The 18,079-nt window shown below is 39.7% G+C and overlaps 1 protein-coding gene across 4 annotated transcripts in view; it reads left to right on the forward strand.

Annotated features, from left to right (window-relative positions):
- Positions 1–14,463, forward strand: part of dennd1a.S (DENN domain containing 1A S homeolog) — a 486,461-nt gene extending 471,998 nt beyond the window's left edge. For 2 of the 4 annotated variants that reach the window (XM_018232034.2, XM_018232035.2), the window contains 4 exons: positions 6,525–6,613; positions 11,978–12,106; positions 12,321–12,567; positions 13,078–14,463. In XM_018232034.2, coding sequence (XP_018087523.1) covers positions 6,525–6,613; positions 11,978–12,106; positions 12,321–12,567; positions 13,078–14,307 — 1,695 coding nt within the window. In that variant the 3' untranslated portion in view covers positions 14,308–14,463. The remainder of the gene's footprint in view (positions 1–6,524; positions 6,614–11,977; positions 12,107–12,320; positions 12,568–13,077) is intronic. The other 2 variants (XM_018232036.2, NM_001094002.1) reach the window with 1 other exon arrangement.
- The last annotated feature ends 3,616 nt before the right edge of the window (positions 14,464–18,079 follow it).

Below are 18,079 nucleotides of genomic sequence, written 5' to 3' on the forward strand. Positions count from 1 at the left end.
CTTAAGCCAGTCTTGAAGGGAAAATGTCATTGATATAAATATGCACCCAAACAAGAAAAACTCGTATTTTCTTATTTTTATTGATTTGTGAACTGGGGGGAAAAATTAAATCCACTGTATTATTAATAAGTGCATGTTTTGTTCTCACATCTTTGCTGCATGTGTTTGTTATAAAAGCGACTGCATGCCACCTTGTCACAAACAAAAAATGCATCATGTTTTGCTTTTCTTTTTCTTTTTTTTTCATTTATTGTGGTTTTTGGTTAACTATGCAAAAAAAACAAATAATTGTTCTCAACAGCTGCTGGTAGAAGCTACCTCCGAAGCAGAGGCAACCGGCCAATTCTCTCTTGTTATTGACATTGGAGGTTTTCAGTGTGTAACCACGACTGAGACTTGCGTTGTCGTTGTCGTCTTTTATTGCCAAATACAAGATCCACCTACTGTGGCTACAGATTTTATTTCATCCACCCAAGTAATTTATTGTTAGCCTACCATGTTAGACGGTGCTATACGGAGAGCTTTCATCACTAGTCAATCTTTGCTCCAGTGGCACCTTCCATGTAACTCATGCAGCAGGGTCAATTTCAGAACAAGACAACCTGCCTATATGTTTTTAGAATGTTTAAGTTTAAAAAAAAAAAAGTAACCTGTTAGCCAGTAGATCAGGAGAAAAACATGTATTTCTGTCTCAGGTTTACAGATGGGAAGGTACTTTCAGGTTCTTTACTGGCGACTGGAGAGGCCCCATAGCCCTTAACCATTTGTGGGATCAAAAAGATATACTAGGCTTATATAAATACGTAAGTGATCAGAGGTAGGCAGGCAATCGGCATGTGCAAGAACGTACCATTACATATTGATAACAGATTAACCTTTCTTACATTGCTTGTATTTGAAGAACATAAGACAAACACTACCGTATAATATATTATGGGTAAACCTTGGGTTGTGCCAGTGGCAAATTTTTCAGCCTGAAATTTGTTTCATTTCTGCGCAGAAGGCAGTAATTAATTAATGTACCCTATCATAATCTGTTGGATTTTTATCAAGGACGCTGACTGTAATATGCAGAGATTTGGGCGTAAGATCGACAGCTCAATCATCATATCAGTAATGTACATGATCATTTCACATCTATATTTAGAGGCTGGTAAATGTATTTCTGTTGTGTGTGTTTGGGTGCCACATATTTGCAGATGTGCTTGGCATGATTTGTCCGTGCCGGCTGCAGATCCAGTGCTGGTATATGAGTACTATGTAAGCAGCGCATGCTGTGCAGTCCGTCTGGAGAAAGTTTAGGTCTAGCAGAGTGTTATACGGTCTCATAGGAGCTTTACACGCAGCACTTCACAACGTCTGTGCCTTTTCAGCATCTCGAATGGGAAAGTAACAGGCGCCAAAAGCAAACCAGCTGTACTGCTCATTCCTGTGTGTCTTTCTTTAACCATTTTCTCTTTTATTTACCTTATCCTTCTTTCTTGCTCCGGTATCTTTTCTTTCTCGAGTATTTCCTGCCTCTTTCTTTGCTTTATTCTCATTAAGTTCTGTGTTACATTTTTATTGTTTTTACATTTTCTCAGTTGTCGTTATAGTGGTTTTCTAACTTCTTATCCATCTGTCAGCATCTTCTTTATCCCAATGTTTGTTCTCAGACCCAAATTTTGTGCTGTTATATTTGATTCTTAACCCGAATGCAGCTTATTTTGACTTTCGAATGTTTACCATTGTTGTGCATTGTTCTCTCTTGCTGTCTTTCTCCTGTTCAACTCTTATTCTCCCTCCAATAAGAAAGCATCTCGACTCTCCTTCGTCTGTCCCTGATTGCAAGCCTCATTTGCTGACATTTAGCCATCCAGCCATTCAGTGACAGCTCAAGTCTCTAATTAGCTCGTTTGTTCTTTTTCCATCTCGTTACACTCAGACTTGCCACAAACTTTACTTTTCCCTTACTTGACACCACCTATTTACTCTTCTGTTGAGAAATGTGAAAGAACACTGGGTTTGTCTCCCTTGCTTCTCTCTGCAGTCCTTTGGTTTGGAAGAAAAATGTTAATAATTTAATTAATTTTAATTTGTTGCAGAGCTTTTCATGTTGATTGAGGGAAACTTAAAGGGGTGGTACACCCATTGTTTAGTATGTTATAAAATGGCTAATTTTAAGTAACTTTTCAATTGGACATTTTTATACACTTTTTATATATAGCTTTATATATACTTTTTTATAGTTTTTTCATGACTCTTTCCAGCTTTCAAATGGGGGTCACTGACCCATCTAAAAACAAATCTTTCTATACAGGTCTCCTGTTCATATTCCAGTCTCTTATTCAAATAAGCACATGGTTGCTAGAAGAATTTGCACGCTAGCAACTGGAGGGCATTTTCTAGCAGGTTCATGCACAAAATGTTCTGAATTTAGTGATGATGGATTGAGTGCAGAGTTGCCTTTTTGCCCTAATCCTTCTTATTAAAGTACCATAGCCTGTATAACACCTTCACCTTTCTTTGGGATGCTGGGAGTTGACTTTAAAGAACACCTATATATTCTTATACCTCCCAGACACGGGGCCGAGCAAATATGCCCTCTCTTAACCTGTGCCTGCCCGGTGATCTGCAAATATATTCTATTGTTGCATCGCCCTCATCTCCTACATATTGTTATTTAAGTCACATTTCGTAAAGTTATGTGCCACCAACTGAACAAGCATTTCTTGGACTCGGCCCAGAGAAGTGTGATTAGACAATTTTCCATTTAATTCTCGTTCTGCATTCAGAAAAATAGACCATGTCTTTAATGAAGGAATAATGAAAAACACCGGCAGCTTGAGAGACACGTAAACATATCACGCCGCTATTCAATGGAAAGTAACATTAGCAGTGCAAAAAGTCTCCTGCTTTATAAAGGATATAAGGGAGTTGCACTGGAAAGTGTACAATGATTTCAATAGAACAAAATAAAATATTTTAGATGTTAACAAGCTCCCCTCTACTGTTCAGTGTTTATGGTATATGGTGGTAAAAATGTAGCCCTGTTTAGCTTGAGATGACAGTTGACCAGTATCAGGCAACCAGTAATGGCCAATTGGACAGTCAGTAACATTGTTTTGTAAGCTCATTATGCCAAGGATTTTGATGACTCTGATGACTACAGGCCAACAGTTATCAGTACTCAGTATGAAGAGAGGTATAGATTCTGCATCTGCGATGTTTAGAAAGACTTCTTACCTTATACACTTGCTGCAATTGAAATACAGTATACAGTCTTATGAAAAAGTTTGGGAACCCCTCTTAGCCTGCATAATAATTGACTTCACTTTCAACAAAAGAGATAACAGTGGTATTTCTTTCATTTCCTAGGAACATCTGAGTACTGGGGTGTTTTCTGAACAAAGATTTTTTAGTGAAGCAGTATTCAGTTGTATGAAATTAAATCAAATGCGAAAATGTGCAAAAATGTGGGTACCCTTGTAATTTTGCTATTTGCATGCATGTAACTGCTCAATACTAATTACTGGCAGCACGAAATTGGTTGGATTAGCTTGTTAAGCCTTAAAATTCATAAGCAGGTGTGTCCAATCATGAGAAAAGGTATTTAAGGTGACCAATTGCAAGTTCTGCTTCTGTTTGACTTTCCTCTGAAGAGTGACAGCATGGGATCCTCAAAACAACTCTCAAAAGATCTAAAAACAAAGATTGTTCAGTATCATGGTTTAGGGGAAGACTACAACAAGCTATCTCAGAGGTTTAAACTGTCCGTTTCAACTGTAAGGAATGTAATCAGGAAATGGAAGGCCACAGGCACATTTCAGGTCTGGCAGGCCAAGACAAATACAGGAACGGCATATGCGGAGGATTGGTTACAGACAACCCAAATATCACCTCCAAAGACCTACAAGAACATCTTGCTGCAGATGGTGTATCTGTACATTGTTCTACGATTCAGCACGATTTGCACAAAGAACATCTGTATGGCAGGGTGATGAGAAAGATGCCCTTTCTGCACTAACGCCACAAACAGAGTCACTTGTTGTATGTAAAAGCTCATTTAGACAAGCCACAGTCATTTTGGAACAAAGTGCTTTGGACTGATGAGACAAAAATGTAGTTATTTGGACATAACAAAAATCACTTTGCATGGCGGAAGAAAAACACTGCATTCCAAGAAAAACTCCTGTTAGCTACTATCAAATTTGGTGGAAGTTCCATCATGCTGTGGGGCTGTGTGACTAGTTCAGGGACTGGGGCACTTGTTAAAGTCGAGGGTCGGATGAATTCAACCCAATATCAACAAATTCTTCAGGATAATGTTCAAGCAGCAGTCACAAAGTTGAAGTTACGCAGGGGTTGGATATTCCAACAAGACAATGACCCTAAACTCACTTCAAAATCTACAAAGGCATTTATGCAGAGAGAGAAGTACAATATTCTGAAATGGCAGTCACAGTCCCCTGACTTGAATATGATCGAAAATCGATGGGATGATTTGAAGCAGGCTGTCCATGCTCGGCATCCATCAAATTTAACAGAACTGGAGAGATTTTGTATGGAGACGAATGGTCAAAAATACTGCCATCCAGAATCCAGACACTCATCAAAGGCTATAGGAGGCATCTATAGGCTGTTTAATTTGCAAAAAGGAGGCTCAACTCAGTATTGATGTAATATCTCTGTTGGGGTGCCCACATTTATGCACCTGTCTAATTTTGTTATGATGCATATTGCATATTTTCTGTCCAATAAACTTTATGTTACTGCTGAAATACTACTGTTTCCATAAAAGCAGGAAGTAGTGTTCTGCTCTGTTATGTTAGACATCCAGTCACTAAAGCCTTTATACATTACATTTTTGGCTAACTATATTAGAATTTTTTTTATTTTGCATAGCCTATCTATCTATTTACCCAGTTTTTATTTTTATACTGAACTGTTCCTTTAAGAATTCTATTGCTTCATTATACATTTTACATAGGGACTATGTTTTACATGTGTTCTGGTCCTGCCTGCAAAACTGCACATATTTGTGACTGTGCACTTCGAACAAAAAGAGAGAGAATGCAGACACTCCAAATATATATATATGTATATAAAGGTATGGGATCTAGGGTTTTCCTGATAATGGGTCTTTCTGTAATTTGGGTCTCTGTACCTTATATCTGCTAAAAAAAATTTAAACAATAATTAAACCCAATAAGCTTGTTTTACCTTCAATAAGGATTAATAATATCTTAGTTTGTAGCAAGTACACACTACTGTTTAATTATTACAGCGAAAAAGGACATTTTTAATTTTTTCATTAAAATATATTCTATTGGAGATGGCTTTCCCATAATTCAGAGCTTTCTGCATAACAGGTGTATGTGTATATATAAATACAGTCTTGCGTCAGCTGAGATCGCAAGTCACATATCACTATGGCAAATGTTATTGTTACTAATAGCTAAAGCACATGCAAGAATATATCAGTGCTATGGGTGCATAATGGTTTGGGGTATTTTGCTTGCCACGTAAAAAATGGAAGAATATTTTATTTCTCGTGCCATAGGCCAATGAAGAGAAAATGGTGATAAAAATATGTCCATAATGAAGGGCTATTCAGCAACAAAGGCAGTAGAATGGAGATGATAATGTCAAAATCACTTGATTTTGTTAGGACTGTACCCTTTGATTTAACTTTTAGTGATATTCTGAGACAATTTCCAATAGGTTTTCATTTTTTATTTGTGGTTTTTGAGTTATTTAGCTTTTTATTCAGCAGCTCTCCAGTTTGGAATTGCAGCAGTCTGGTTGCTAGGGTCGAATTGATCCTAGCAACCATGCTTTGACTTAAATGAGACACTGGAATGTGAATAGTAGAGGCCTGAAAAGAAACATGAGTAATAAAAAGTACAGTAGCAACAATAATACATTTGTAACCATTTCAGAGCATTAAAAGCTGAAAGAATCAGAAGAAGGCAAATAATTTAAAAAAAAATGAAGACCATTTGAAAAGTTGTTTCGAATCAGCCATTCTACAACATACTAAAAGTCAATTTTAAAAGTGAACGCCCCATTTAATAAAGGTGAAGCACAGAAACCTGTAGCATCCAATCAGTGGTTAGTTTGAAAACAAAGATGATTCTTATAGGTAACTGTACTGGTGCAATTCATCACCTATCTTGGTAAAAGTCAAATGTGATTATGAATTGAATTTAAGCATGCGTAGGCTAAGGTGTGAGGAAGTCATCCAGATAAAAGGACACCGTGAGGGTCTTTTACTACATTTAGGAATAGTGGCATGTAACTGAAGTGCTGTGTACAAAGTTTAACTGCATTAGAGATGTGCTGTATGCTTGAGGCATGGTGTCACTAAACCGCTGTTGGGGCTGTGATATGGTGCAGGGAGCACAACACTCTAACTCTCACTCTCTCGCTAGCATAGCTGCTGCTGGTTGGTTTTTCTCATCTGTCCCCAGTGTTTTCCACTGCTCTAATGAAGCTCATGTCATTGTGATTTTATCCTTACAAAAAATCTATCATTGTTACAGGTCCGCCCACCCCGGCCTCATGTGCCCCGACGTCCCAAAAGTAATGCAGTGGTAGAGAGTCGCACAACAGCCGGATCTAGCCCTGACCAGTAAGTGCCATGTATTCTACCATGTTAGACTTAAAGCTGGACGTTGAAATGATTCAACTTGGGTTATTTGATCTTGATTTATCTTCTCCCTACCCAATCCTTTCTCACTTGTCTGGCTGCCCTCTAGTGATGTGCGGATCGGGTTTTACCCAACCCTCACCCGCCCAATATCCGCCCTCCCTCCGCCTGCACCCGTCCGAGCCCAACTTCCGGGTTCCTTTTATAGACCCGCGCTGACCCGGTTGAAACCGGAAGTTGGAAGCCGGCACTGTATGGTCGTGGGTAGGGAGAGCAGGCAGAAGAGCTCAAACCGCCCGAACCCGCACAATATGCACATCACAACATTTACGCATTTTTCCTCGGCCCCCTACCCCTCACCCCCTCAGCTCCATTACCGGATTTCCTATGGAAATCCATGGCGGAGGTTGGGGATGGATTTGAAAAAAAAAAAAAAGGCCTCCCCCAAAACCGTGCCGCCCTAGGCACAGGCCTTCAGGGGCCTATATATAAATACTGCCCTGAAATGCCCTAAATAGTTGTATGTTCCTACACCAAATAACCTGTGACCATTTAATATATCAGTTTAAAGGAGCAATCGTTTAATTAATTGGTCTGGTGCCAAACATGCTTTTTGCCTATTGTAGTAATTAGGGAATGCAAACTTTCTTGCACTATATTCTGTTCATGAAAGCACAATCCAAACAAATCAACAGTCTACAGAAATGCCCTGTGTATAATGAACTGATGCTTGTCTCACAACCTAGCTGACTGCAACTGGGTAAAGATAATGGAGTATATACAGAGGGCTTCTCAATGGACTGTTGATTTAATTGGATTGTGATCCTAGTGAAAGTAAAAGATTACTCTACTCTATGTTTGTGATTTTACCCTGTTTTGTGCAGGACATGATATACCCCTACATTGTATAGGGTACATTCTCAATTTTTGGCACGTCATAGTCCAAGATTTTGGGCAAAAGAAAGTAAGAAGGAAAAAAGAGCTTGTTCAACGCATAATATTTTCCTGGGACTAGAATAGCAAAGCCCTGTTATTGTGAGCCTTTAAACTTCTAACCATTAAACTCCCATCCCAGTGACACAACATTGTATCTTTGCCTTATTATCAGAACATAAGCAATTGGTTACTTTTGCACTAAAATGCAACATTCTTATTTCACTGAAGGTAGTACTTTTTCTTTACCAGATAAATATTACTCATACTTGTTGGATTATATCATAGAACGCTGCTGCCCTCTTTTGGTCACAGTTAAATACTCAAAATGTTGAATTACATTATTAAACTATTTTACATAGTTACACAGTTAGATGGGGTTGAAAAATGACCAAGTCCATCAAGTTCAACCCCTCCAAAAGAAACTCAGCACACATACATACAAACACTCACACTGACCCCAGACACTTACATAAAATAAATATTCCCATATCTATACTAACTATAGAGTTTAGTATCACAATAGCCTTTGATATTATGTCTGTCCAAAAAAAAAAATCATCCAGGCCATTCTTAAAGGCATTAACTGAATCAGCCATCACAACATCACCCGGCAGTGCATTCCACAACCTCACTGTCCTGACTGTGAAGAACCCCCTACGTTGCTTCAAATGAAAGTTCTTTTCTTCTAGTCTAAAGGAGTGGCCTCTGGTACGGTGATCCACTTTATGAGTAAAAAGGTCCCCTGCTATTTGTCTATAATGTCCTCTAATGTACTTGTAAAGTGTAATCATGTCCCCTCGCAAGCATCTTTTTTCCAGAGAGAACAACCCCTACTTTGACAGTCTACCCTCAAAATGTAAATCTTCCATCCCCCTAACCAATTTAGTTGCACTCTCTCCAGTTCATTTATATCCCTTTTAAGGACTGGATCCCAAAACTGCACTACATACTCCAGGGACCTATAAAGAAGCATAATTATGTTTTCATCCCTTGAGTTTATGCCATCCCAGAACTTTATTTGCTTTAGTAGCCACAGAATGACACTGCCCAGAATTAGACAACTTATCTACAAAAACCCCTAGATCCAAACCCCAACACACTGCCATTTAGTGTATAACTTGCATTTATATTATTTTTGCCAAAGTGCATAACCTTGCATAAGTGCTTAACCATCAACATTGAACCTCATTTTCCAGTTTGCTGCCCAGTTCTCCAACTTAGACAAATCACTCTGCAAAGTGGCAGCATTCTGCATGGAACCTATAGTTCTGTACAATTTAGTATCATCTGCAAAAATAGAAATAGTACTTTCAATGCCCACCTCCAGGTCATTAAAAAACAAGTTAAAAAGCAAGGGACCTAGTACAGAGCCCTGCGGTACTCCACTAACAACACTGGTCCAATTAGAAAATGTTCCATTTACCACCACTCTTTGTAGTCTATCTTTTAGCCAGTTCTGTATTATGTTCCCGGCCAACATTCCTTAATTTAACCCCTAACATAACATGGGTGGCACTGACTATTTTGTACAATTATATTTTTATTTAATATACATTTTGCATCATGACGTACATTGTAATATACACTGCAGTATTAAAATGTTGTTTTTATGGAAGCTGCAGGGTTGTCTGTGTATAATAAGCCGAGGCAGATACTTGTTGAATGTTCTGCAGTTTTTTTACCTTGCAATCCAAAATGCTGCATAATGTAAGGACTTTTGTTGTAGCCAGCAATTATCTGCATTAGAGTTTATGAAAAGCTTACAGACATAAGGTTTAGTGTTTCCACAAGTGCACATTTATGAAGGAACTCCCGCGGCTTGCACACAAGCCAAGGCCATCTCCCACAGGGCCTGAGATACGGGGAGGCAGAATAGGCATTTTACCTATGGGGGGGAGGGGGGGCGTCAGGCACATACCTTTTCTGCCTGCCTCACTGAGTAGTGGAAGGTTGTGGTCTGAATACAGGAACACAGTAACTGTTATCCAGAACGCTTGGGACTTTCTGTAATTTGGATCTTCGTAATTTAAAGGAGAAACAAACCCTTAATAAAAAAACCCTACCCCCCCTACCCTACATAGACTCCACCCCCAGCCTAGCTGCTACAATGGGCAAATGCTCCTAACTCTTTACTTACCCCTCTGTGCAGATTCTGTCCAGCCGAGTTCATTGGCGCCATCTTTAGCCTCGATAATCTTCGGAATGAGACTGGTGCTTCTGGAATTTCCATGAGTTTTGGGCCTGAGCAGTTGTCGTGAAACAGAAAACTGCTCCAACTGCGCATGCATCGCTTCACTGGTCTCATTCTGAAGATTAGCGAAGCAACTGAAGATGGCTGCCGTGAACTCCACTGGACAGAATCTGCACGGAGGGGTAAGTAAAGAAAATCATGTAAACATTAAATAATCCAATAGGCTGGTTTTGCTTCCAATTAGAATGAATTATATCTTAGTTTGGATCAAGTACAAGGTACGGGCTTTTTTTATATTACAGAGGAAAAGGAAATCTTTTTTAAAAATGTAGATTATTTGGATAAAATTGAGTCTATGGGAAATGGCTTTTCTGTAATTCGGTGCATTCCAGATAACAGGTTTACAGATAAGGAATCCTATACCTGTACTGCCGAGGAGACTAGCATGGGAGAGGGGGGGTGTGTACACTGATCTCCCATACAGTCCATTTTAAGCCAGGTCCCAGGCATTGTGGATACTAGATTTCATACCTAAACTGGGCAAATTTCCTCAGAGTGGTTACCTATAACAGATTTCCTGTGGTCGAAAATATCAAAAATCTAATCACTTGGGCCCAGTTTTTCCAGTGTCAGCCAATTAGCCCATTATTAAAGCTTCTGATTGCAGGTTAGAACTGGATTACACCGTATAATTGAAAATCAGTCGTATGAAAACCCCATACTGCACAACCCACCTAAATGAGACAAAGCACAGTCCACAACCCCTTAGTTGAATCTGAATTAGGCTTCAGCTGTCAAAGGATACGGAAGTTGTAGTACAACGTGGGTAACATGCGGTGCAAACACATCTGAAAGGCACCTCGTTACATAAATGTTGAAATTTTCAGTAAAAATAAATGGTGTCTGAAGCAGCAACATCTTAAGTCAAATAAGCAGCGCAGTGAGTTATCCCTCACACAAGGCAGTGTTTGTTTAGTTACTTCTTACTGTTATATTCAAGAGGGAAGATCATGCTTTTCTCCCCCCCCCCATTATAATGACAAGCTCATTTAAATGTCAATTAAATTTGAAATATCTACATTTGTCAGACTCTCCTGGTATTGGTCATGTTGATGTGAGGCAGGCTCGTCCGTGCGTTCTCACCATGCATATCATCCTCATTAAAAAGAAATCCATGTGCTTGAAATAATGCACTGAGGCTCTGCGCTTCCCGCGGCTCTGCTCAGATGTGTGTCTGACATGGTATTTAAAAGGGGGCAAGCTGTCACCAGTGTCACATGCAGTTGTTAACACAAAGTGGCCTTGTGCCTGAGCTGCCTAAAGGAGCCTGCAGTGCATTATGGGCAGTGGGCCTGGTCTCTGTTAATGTGTGTTTGACATTTTGAGCCTCAGTTAAAAAAAAAGTCTAAAATGTCTCCAGCTTCATAGCTATGGATGAGGTCTGATTAAAGTCTCAACATTCTAAAAATTCTGGTTCTCCAAACCTCTTCATACTGCCCTCAGGTTAAGTAGTTGAATTACTGTAATATCATGACCTATGTAGCATCTCAAGATAGCTTCCCAGTGGTGATATGATTAGCTAGCCAGGATTATGCATTATATGGAAACTGGAAAAGGTCTACAAAGCCACCAGAGTGCTCTGAAGCAAATGATTGGTCTGTTCCTGCTTACTAATGTGTTTAGACTTCATAGTAGGCATCTACTTTGCAGCTTACATATCAACCAACATTTAGCATTTCTGACCACCAGGTCACATAACTTCCAACTTTCACTAAAGGTTGCCATACTCAAGCCGATAAAAGCCAGGCAGGCTTCCCCAATCGTTATCTGGCTGAAAATTGTCCAGATGACGTTCAGGCAAGCTTAAAATTCCCATTGGCTTGGGGATCGCGATTCCCGATCCCACCGCCTGCATTCCTGGCCTTGTGACCCGATCTTTGGGCCCTAAGTCCCACGATTTGGATCGGTCCGATATTGCCCACTCAAGGGGGGGTGTATCAGTGCAAGAGCAGCTTTTTTAGCAATCTCGCCAAATGCAGTATCTACCTTTAAGTTTTTACAGATGTTACATAAAGTTCTCATTTTGATTACTGAACTTGGCAAACGTTTGTACCTCTAACAACATAAAAGTTTATACCTCTAGCAACAAAAAAGTTTATTCTTCTAACAACAAAAAAGTTTATGCCTCTAACAACGTTCCTCTTTCCTTTTCTCCCCAGCATTGTAAAACCTACCCGTCACTATACTGTTTTTCTCTCTGAAGATTCTTCTGATGATGACTTCCTGCAGGAGGAAGACCCTGTCTCTGCTTTTTCTGAAAACTTTATCTTCTCTGCTCCTTTTGAATGGTCTCAACTTTCAACTATATCTTTTCATGTTGTATAAAGTTTTGTACTTTACTAGTATTTCAGTAATGCACCGATATTGCACTCTAAACAAGTAGACTGCCATGTGCAGTAAGTTGCATAACAGCAATAGCATTTCTTGGATACTTTCTTTTATGATTAACATGAGACATTACTATAGAAATCAATTGGTGTTTTTTGCCCTTTCCCTTCCAAGGCCTCAACAGTATCGAACCTTGAAGGAATCTGATGCTGACGGGGATGAAGCAATTAGCCCAGAGAAGGATAGCAGTGAAGCAACAGTTAAAGAACCACAGAGTACAGAGGTCAAACACGTTAGTCTTCTAGAAGATATATTCAGTAATTTACAAACGGAACCACCACTGTTGAGCCAAGCCAAGAGTTTAGAAGATCTCAGAACTCCCAAAGAGGACCATGAAAACCAATTCACTTTTGATTACCAGGTATACATCTACATGAGGGCACAGCAAACATGAGTAAAATGTACTCTACATGTGTGACTACTTATTCTACACAGTTTTTGTTAATGATGACAATATTTATGTGATGTTTTAAAAATCTGTGTTTGTCTTTTACCCGACTATAACTGAGGCTTAGTACGGGAAATGAAGCTAGAGACGTCTAGTAATTGTAAAAGAGATTGGTCATCGGTAATTTCGCTTTCTGTATGCTTGCCAACTCAGAGGCACAACAGAAACCCTACAGGCGATGTCAAAAGACTGAACCTCCTGCAATAAGGGATTGTAATTTTGAACTTTAGGGCTGCTATCTATCACTTATGATGCCACATTGGGGTGTGCAGTAGAGGATGCATTGTGCAAGGACTATAAGATGTGGGAAAAAATGGTGATGCAGCTGCAAAAACGTGACCTAAGCAATGATCCCTAAGTATAGAATAGTCTTTGAAATCTGTATGCTAAATTCATGATTAACTCTACTGTTATTTTTTACAGAGAATGGATTTAACAGCTCAAGAAAGGACTCGTACTATACCCGCAATGAAACATGGCCATCCATATAACAAGCTATGGAGCATGGGACATGATGACATGGCGATCCCTAACAAGTATCTTCAAATCTCACCTGAACGACACCTAACCCTTCCCAGCAATAGCACAGTCACGCCTCACAAGGACAGTGCATTAACAAATATAGAGAAAGAGGTAACAATAGCCAGCTCCCAGGGAAACATCACAATTCCTCGGCCACATGGGCGCAAAACTCCAGAATTAGGGATTGTCCCACCACCCCCTGCACCAAGAGGAATAAAACTGCAGACTGCTATGACAGACGCCAACAAACAACAGACTGGAGACAGCAGCAACTACCATGGACAGATTACTGAAGGTTCACTTAGGGAACTATCAGCAGACAATGGAGAAAAGGAGACTGCAGGGTCGAGCACATCAGAGATATTGAAGCCTGTCAAGGTATCTACAGAGGTTGGAATGAATGATGATGATCTTCTAAGCCTCTTGGATCCTTTAAAAGCTGGCCGGTATCAAACTGCCAGCCAGCCTCCAATGGGCACATTACCGCACAGCTTTGAAACTCCCTGTTGCTCAAGCACTCCCTTGTTAACATCACTACAAAGTGATTTTGTGAGCCCAGCCTTCTCCCATCAGCTGGGTTTTGCCCCACAACCTGCATTTCTCCACTCCCCTCTTAATCCATTTGCCCAAGCACTGGCAGCAGAAAAAACAGCCTCTGTAATGGGACCCCCTATGGGGGTATTTAAAGCACCAGTTGCAACTGCTCTTGGTTCACATTCATTCCTCCCTACCCCTGGCATATACCACAGTCCTAGACCTCTCACGTCTGCATTGCAAGGAAGTAATCTTTTTGGTCAAATTTCATCAGGCACGCCACTTAACCCTGTAATACGCCAGAGTCACAGCCTCTCTGAAACACAGAGCAACATGCCACTCATGACCAGCATCCCTGCTGGGCACAGAACTTTACCCATGGTTCAGTCCCGCTCTAAACACCAGGACGGCAAGCCCAGAGAATATCCACCAATCCCCCCTAGGCCTGCTAAACTGTTAGAACCAGCCCTGCTCCCAACAAAGTCAGACCAACCTATAGATCCATTTGAAGATCTGCTTAATAAGACCAAGCAAACAGTAACACCAGCATCAGGCAAAGTGGAACACCTTCGGAAGCAGTGGGAGACTTTTGAATGATAATTCTCAGGATCATGGTTCTGTATTACAAAACACGAGGATTTGGTCTGAAAGAAAATGTCAGATGTCAATAATGTGGGATAATCATAATATCAATTATTCAGTGATACATATCAGACCTACAACTTTGCAATTAAAGTGTTTAATATCACGGAATACAGTATCCAATTTTATTTCCTCAGTAAGCAATGTTTAAGCAGCCACCATTTGCTCCGTCCTGCCTGCATACCTCCCAACTGTCCCGTTTTAAGCGGGACAGTCCCACTTTTGACAGCTCAACCCGCTGTCACGGATTTGTACTGATAAGTCACAAGTTTCTCTTTGATCTACTGCACTGAACAGCCAGAAACATACAAAGTTTCTAATTTAATTGGGTCTTGGCAGACAGCCCTGAATAGATACTTAACATACTTTTGTAACAGTTTGATAAGATAAGAACAAAGATTCACAGCTTAAAGGGCAAGTCACCTTCATTTGCAAAACTGTAATACCATATAAAAACCACAGAAATGTGTTCAACTTTCATAACCTACCAAATTATGTAAAATTAACATGGTAATTAGGGGGTGTGACCACAAAAACGGGCATGGCCAAAAATTGCCGCGCTACGCACACCAAATCTTTTTGTCCCTCTTTCTGTTTCCTAAATGTTGGGAGGTATGCTGCCTGTTCCTTTTAAAGCTAAAATTGTCTTAATATAGAAATACTGATTGTTTGCTTAGTCAGAAGAAGCTTTAGATCCATAGAATGGGGTCCAGAAATATTAAAATATATATATATTCTAAGGATTACTCAGAAGACCAAGATATCTAGTACACTTGTGTTTGGATTATGTCCTTTAAGTGTAGTAGAAGTTAGACTTGTCACTAATTGTTGTATTAGTCAAAACACAACCCCCCCCCCCCCCCCGTAATGGTGGTAGACAGACATGTATATACTATTTACTGGTATGGTAAACCTTACCATGAGCTTTTTTTTTTTTTTTTTTATTAAAAAAGGGAGTATGGTTAGTAATAAACTTCTACGTCTAGGCACCAAGAGGTAAAATGTTATTAAAGCAAAGATGTGGTTTAAAGACGTCTATGTAGCTTTTAAAGGGGTAGGGGGTCCCCATTGGTAAAGCCCTGTGTTCATTTCCATATCATGCTTTACTCTTCTTTATTATTAAAGGTATCGCCCTTCTAGCACATAAGTGAGCAGAAGTGCAGCCCACTCCACTACAAGTAAAATTGCTGATAAAGGTCAGAAAAATCATTCTTGGATCATGTCTTGTTGGTGGCTCAGGTTCTCAGAGCAGTTCTATGTCAGTAGAGAGACCTTTGTACAGCACATACTGACCTGACACTATATGGATACTTTGCACTGCCATGGATCTACAGCAAATGCACACACTATATTATATATATATATATATATATATATATATATATATATATATATATATATATATATATATATATATATATATATATATATATATATATATATATATATATATATATATATTACAGTATTAGCCACTGCTGTTTGTTTTTGTGTTTATTTTTGTTAATTTTAGCAGTTTTAAGGTATGCATTTGTTGTTGTTAATAATACAGTATTATTTTGTTTGTATTTTTTAGCATGTTAGATTTCATTGTCATTAAAAAGTACACACACACACACACACACACTAAAAGTGCAAGCTGAATATCCCAGCTGCACTCAGGGAATCCACTCCATAGATAAAAAGATTGCAGCCGTTCCCTGTGCCTAAAATTGACAATACAGCTGGAGGAGGGATAAGGTCTAAGGAGGGTTAAGGTGGCCATAGATGTTACAATCTTTCGCATAAAGATTGTTTGTTACAATACACACATGCAGAACTGAATCGTCAGATATACAGGTAGAAACAATAGAATTCTACCTGTATCTAGTGTTTCAGCACTAACAATTGCCTTCAAAGGCACCCAATCAAAATTTTCCAGCCAGCCCAATCGACAAACCAGCCAAAATCCAGGTCATCAGCCGATATTGGTCAGGTTGTCTCCCACCATAAACACACCGAATATCATATGAAAATTTGTTTTGTGCGATATTATCAGGTGTCTACGGCCACCTTAACAGTCAAGCTGACCAGGGTCGGACTGGGCCGGTGGGACACCGGGAAAAAACCTGGTGGGCCCTCGGCTACATGTTATACTAGTACACTGTCCTACTGCAAGCATTCATCAGCTTCCATTGATCTGCAGGCAGAAAACTAAAATGTGTTTGCCCACTGTGCAGTTTAAGGGTAGGACTACATGGACGTTTTTTGGCAATCTGACGCGCTGTGACAAAAAGCATGCGACAAATCGCATGCAACGGAAATAAGGTAAGAGATAGAAATGGATGAAGTCGAAGCGTTGATCTGACGCGACACGACTGTCAGATGCAGACGCTGTCATGTCGCAACCGTTCGCGCCGAAAACGTCCGTGTAGTCCAAACCTAGTGCAGTCTGACATTTTAGAGAATCATTGACTTTCCTTTTAGCCTTGCGGAGCAACAGCTTTCCTATCTAAACCACAAATGTGCGTGAGGCCAGTATCTGATAATACAGTATATTAAGGATCCCAGCCAGCAATACTGCTGTTCCTTCCACAAGAAGTGAAATCATTCACACAGTATATAGAAAGCCTAAAAAAACGACAGTTTCATCTGTGATTTTCGTTTCTGTAACAGATGACGTTTACTTTTCGCATTGTTGTTATAGGCCCCTTGTTACATTTATCAAAGGGGTTGTTCACCTTTAGAATATGAGTAGGAGAGAGTCTTAAAAAGATAAGTAATAAAAATTAAAAATAGCTACGTTTTAGAGCAAAACTTTTTTTGTCTATCGGGGTCAGTGACCACCATTGGAAATTCTGGAAAGAGATCATTTGCAAAGTTGCTAAGAACTGGCTATTCTCTAACAAAAAAAAGTTAACTCAAAGGTGAATACCACTATAACATAACCGTAATTTGCTATTAAAAGTAGTTGGCTTACCCAAGGAGTTCATTAAAGACAGGATTCATCTTGTATATTATCATTCACGCAGTTTCTGGTCCTCCAGCTATGGGTCGCAGTTGGGCTGGTACAAATGCTTTACTCTGGGGGTTGTAGTTCATCACCTGCTGGAAGGCTGCACGTTGGACATTACTGAAAGGAGAGGACATATATGTCTACAACTCTTACAGTTATGTGTTTCAATGCTGGGATATTAAACTGGAATAATCAATGCTGGAATCTAGATGGGGTTTTTTTTCTGAGGGGAAATGAAATGCTGTGAATAATGACGCACTACTGTATATCTGTTATTACTGCACTGCTGACAACCAACATGTAAGAGGTTGTGTACTTAGGCCATCCGCCTGCCTATTTAGCTCAGCACTTGATAAAGGAAACCATCATTAGGGGTGAATTATGCCTAAAAAATCAGGAGATGGATTTTGTGCAGCTTATGCATAGGAGCTGCTACGCTGCATTTGCCAGACTGCATTCGGCAATTTATGTTGCAAAAAAGACAACAATCTCTTTTTCTTTATCCATGGATTATCCATCTGTACACAAAGCTATATAATATATGTATTTCTCAATGCAGATAAAAACTAGGGCCACTGTTAGCCTTTAGTTACTTTACTTTACCCTTTAATTAATCACAATCAGATGTCCCATGGCCTGCTACTCACTACATAATGTTTGTTATCAAGCCTTTGTGTTGCTTATTTGCTGCAGGTTCCTGCTGGGGTAACATAGTTGATGGAGGTGCCCACC

This window comes from Xenopus laevis, chromosome 8S (assembly GCF_017654675.1).
Source record: "Xenopus laevis strain J_2021 chromosome 8S, Xenopus_laevis_v10.1, whole genome shotgun sequence".
NCBI classification, from domain to species: Eukaryota; Metazoa; Chordata; class Amphibia; order Anura; family Pipidae; genus Xenopus; species Xenopus laevis.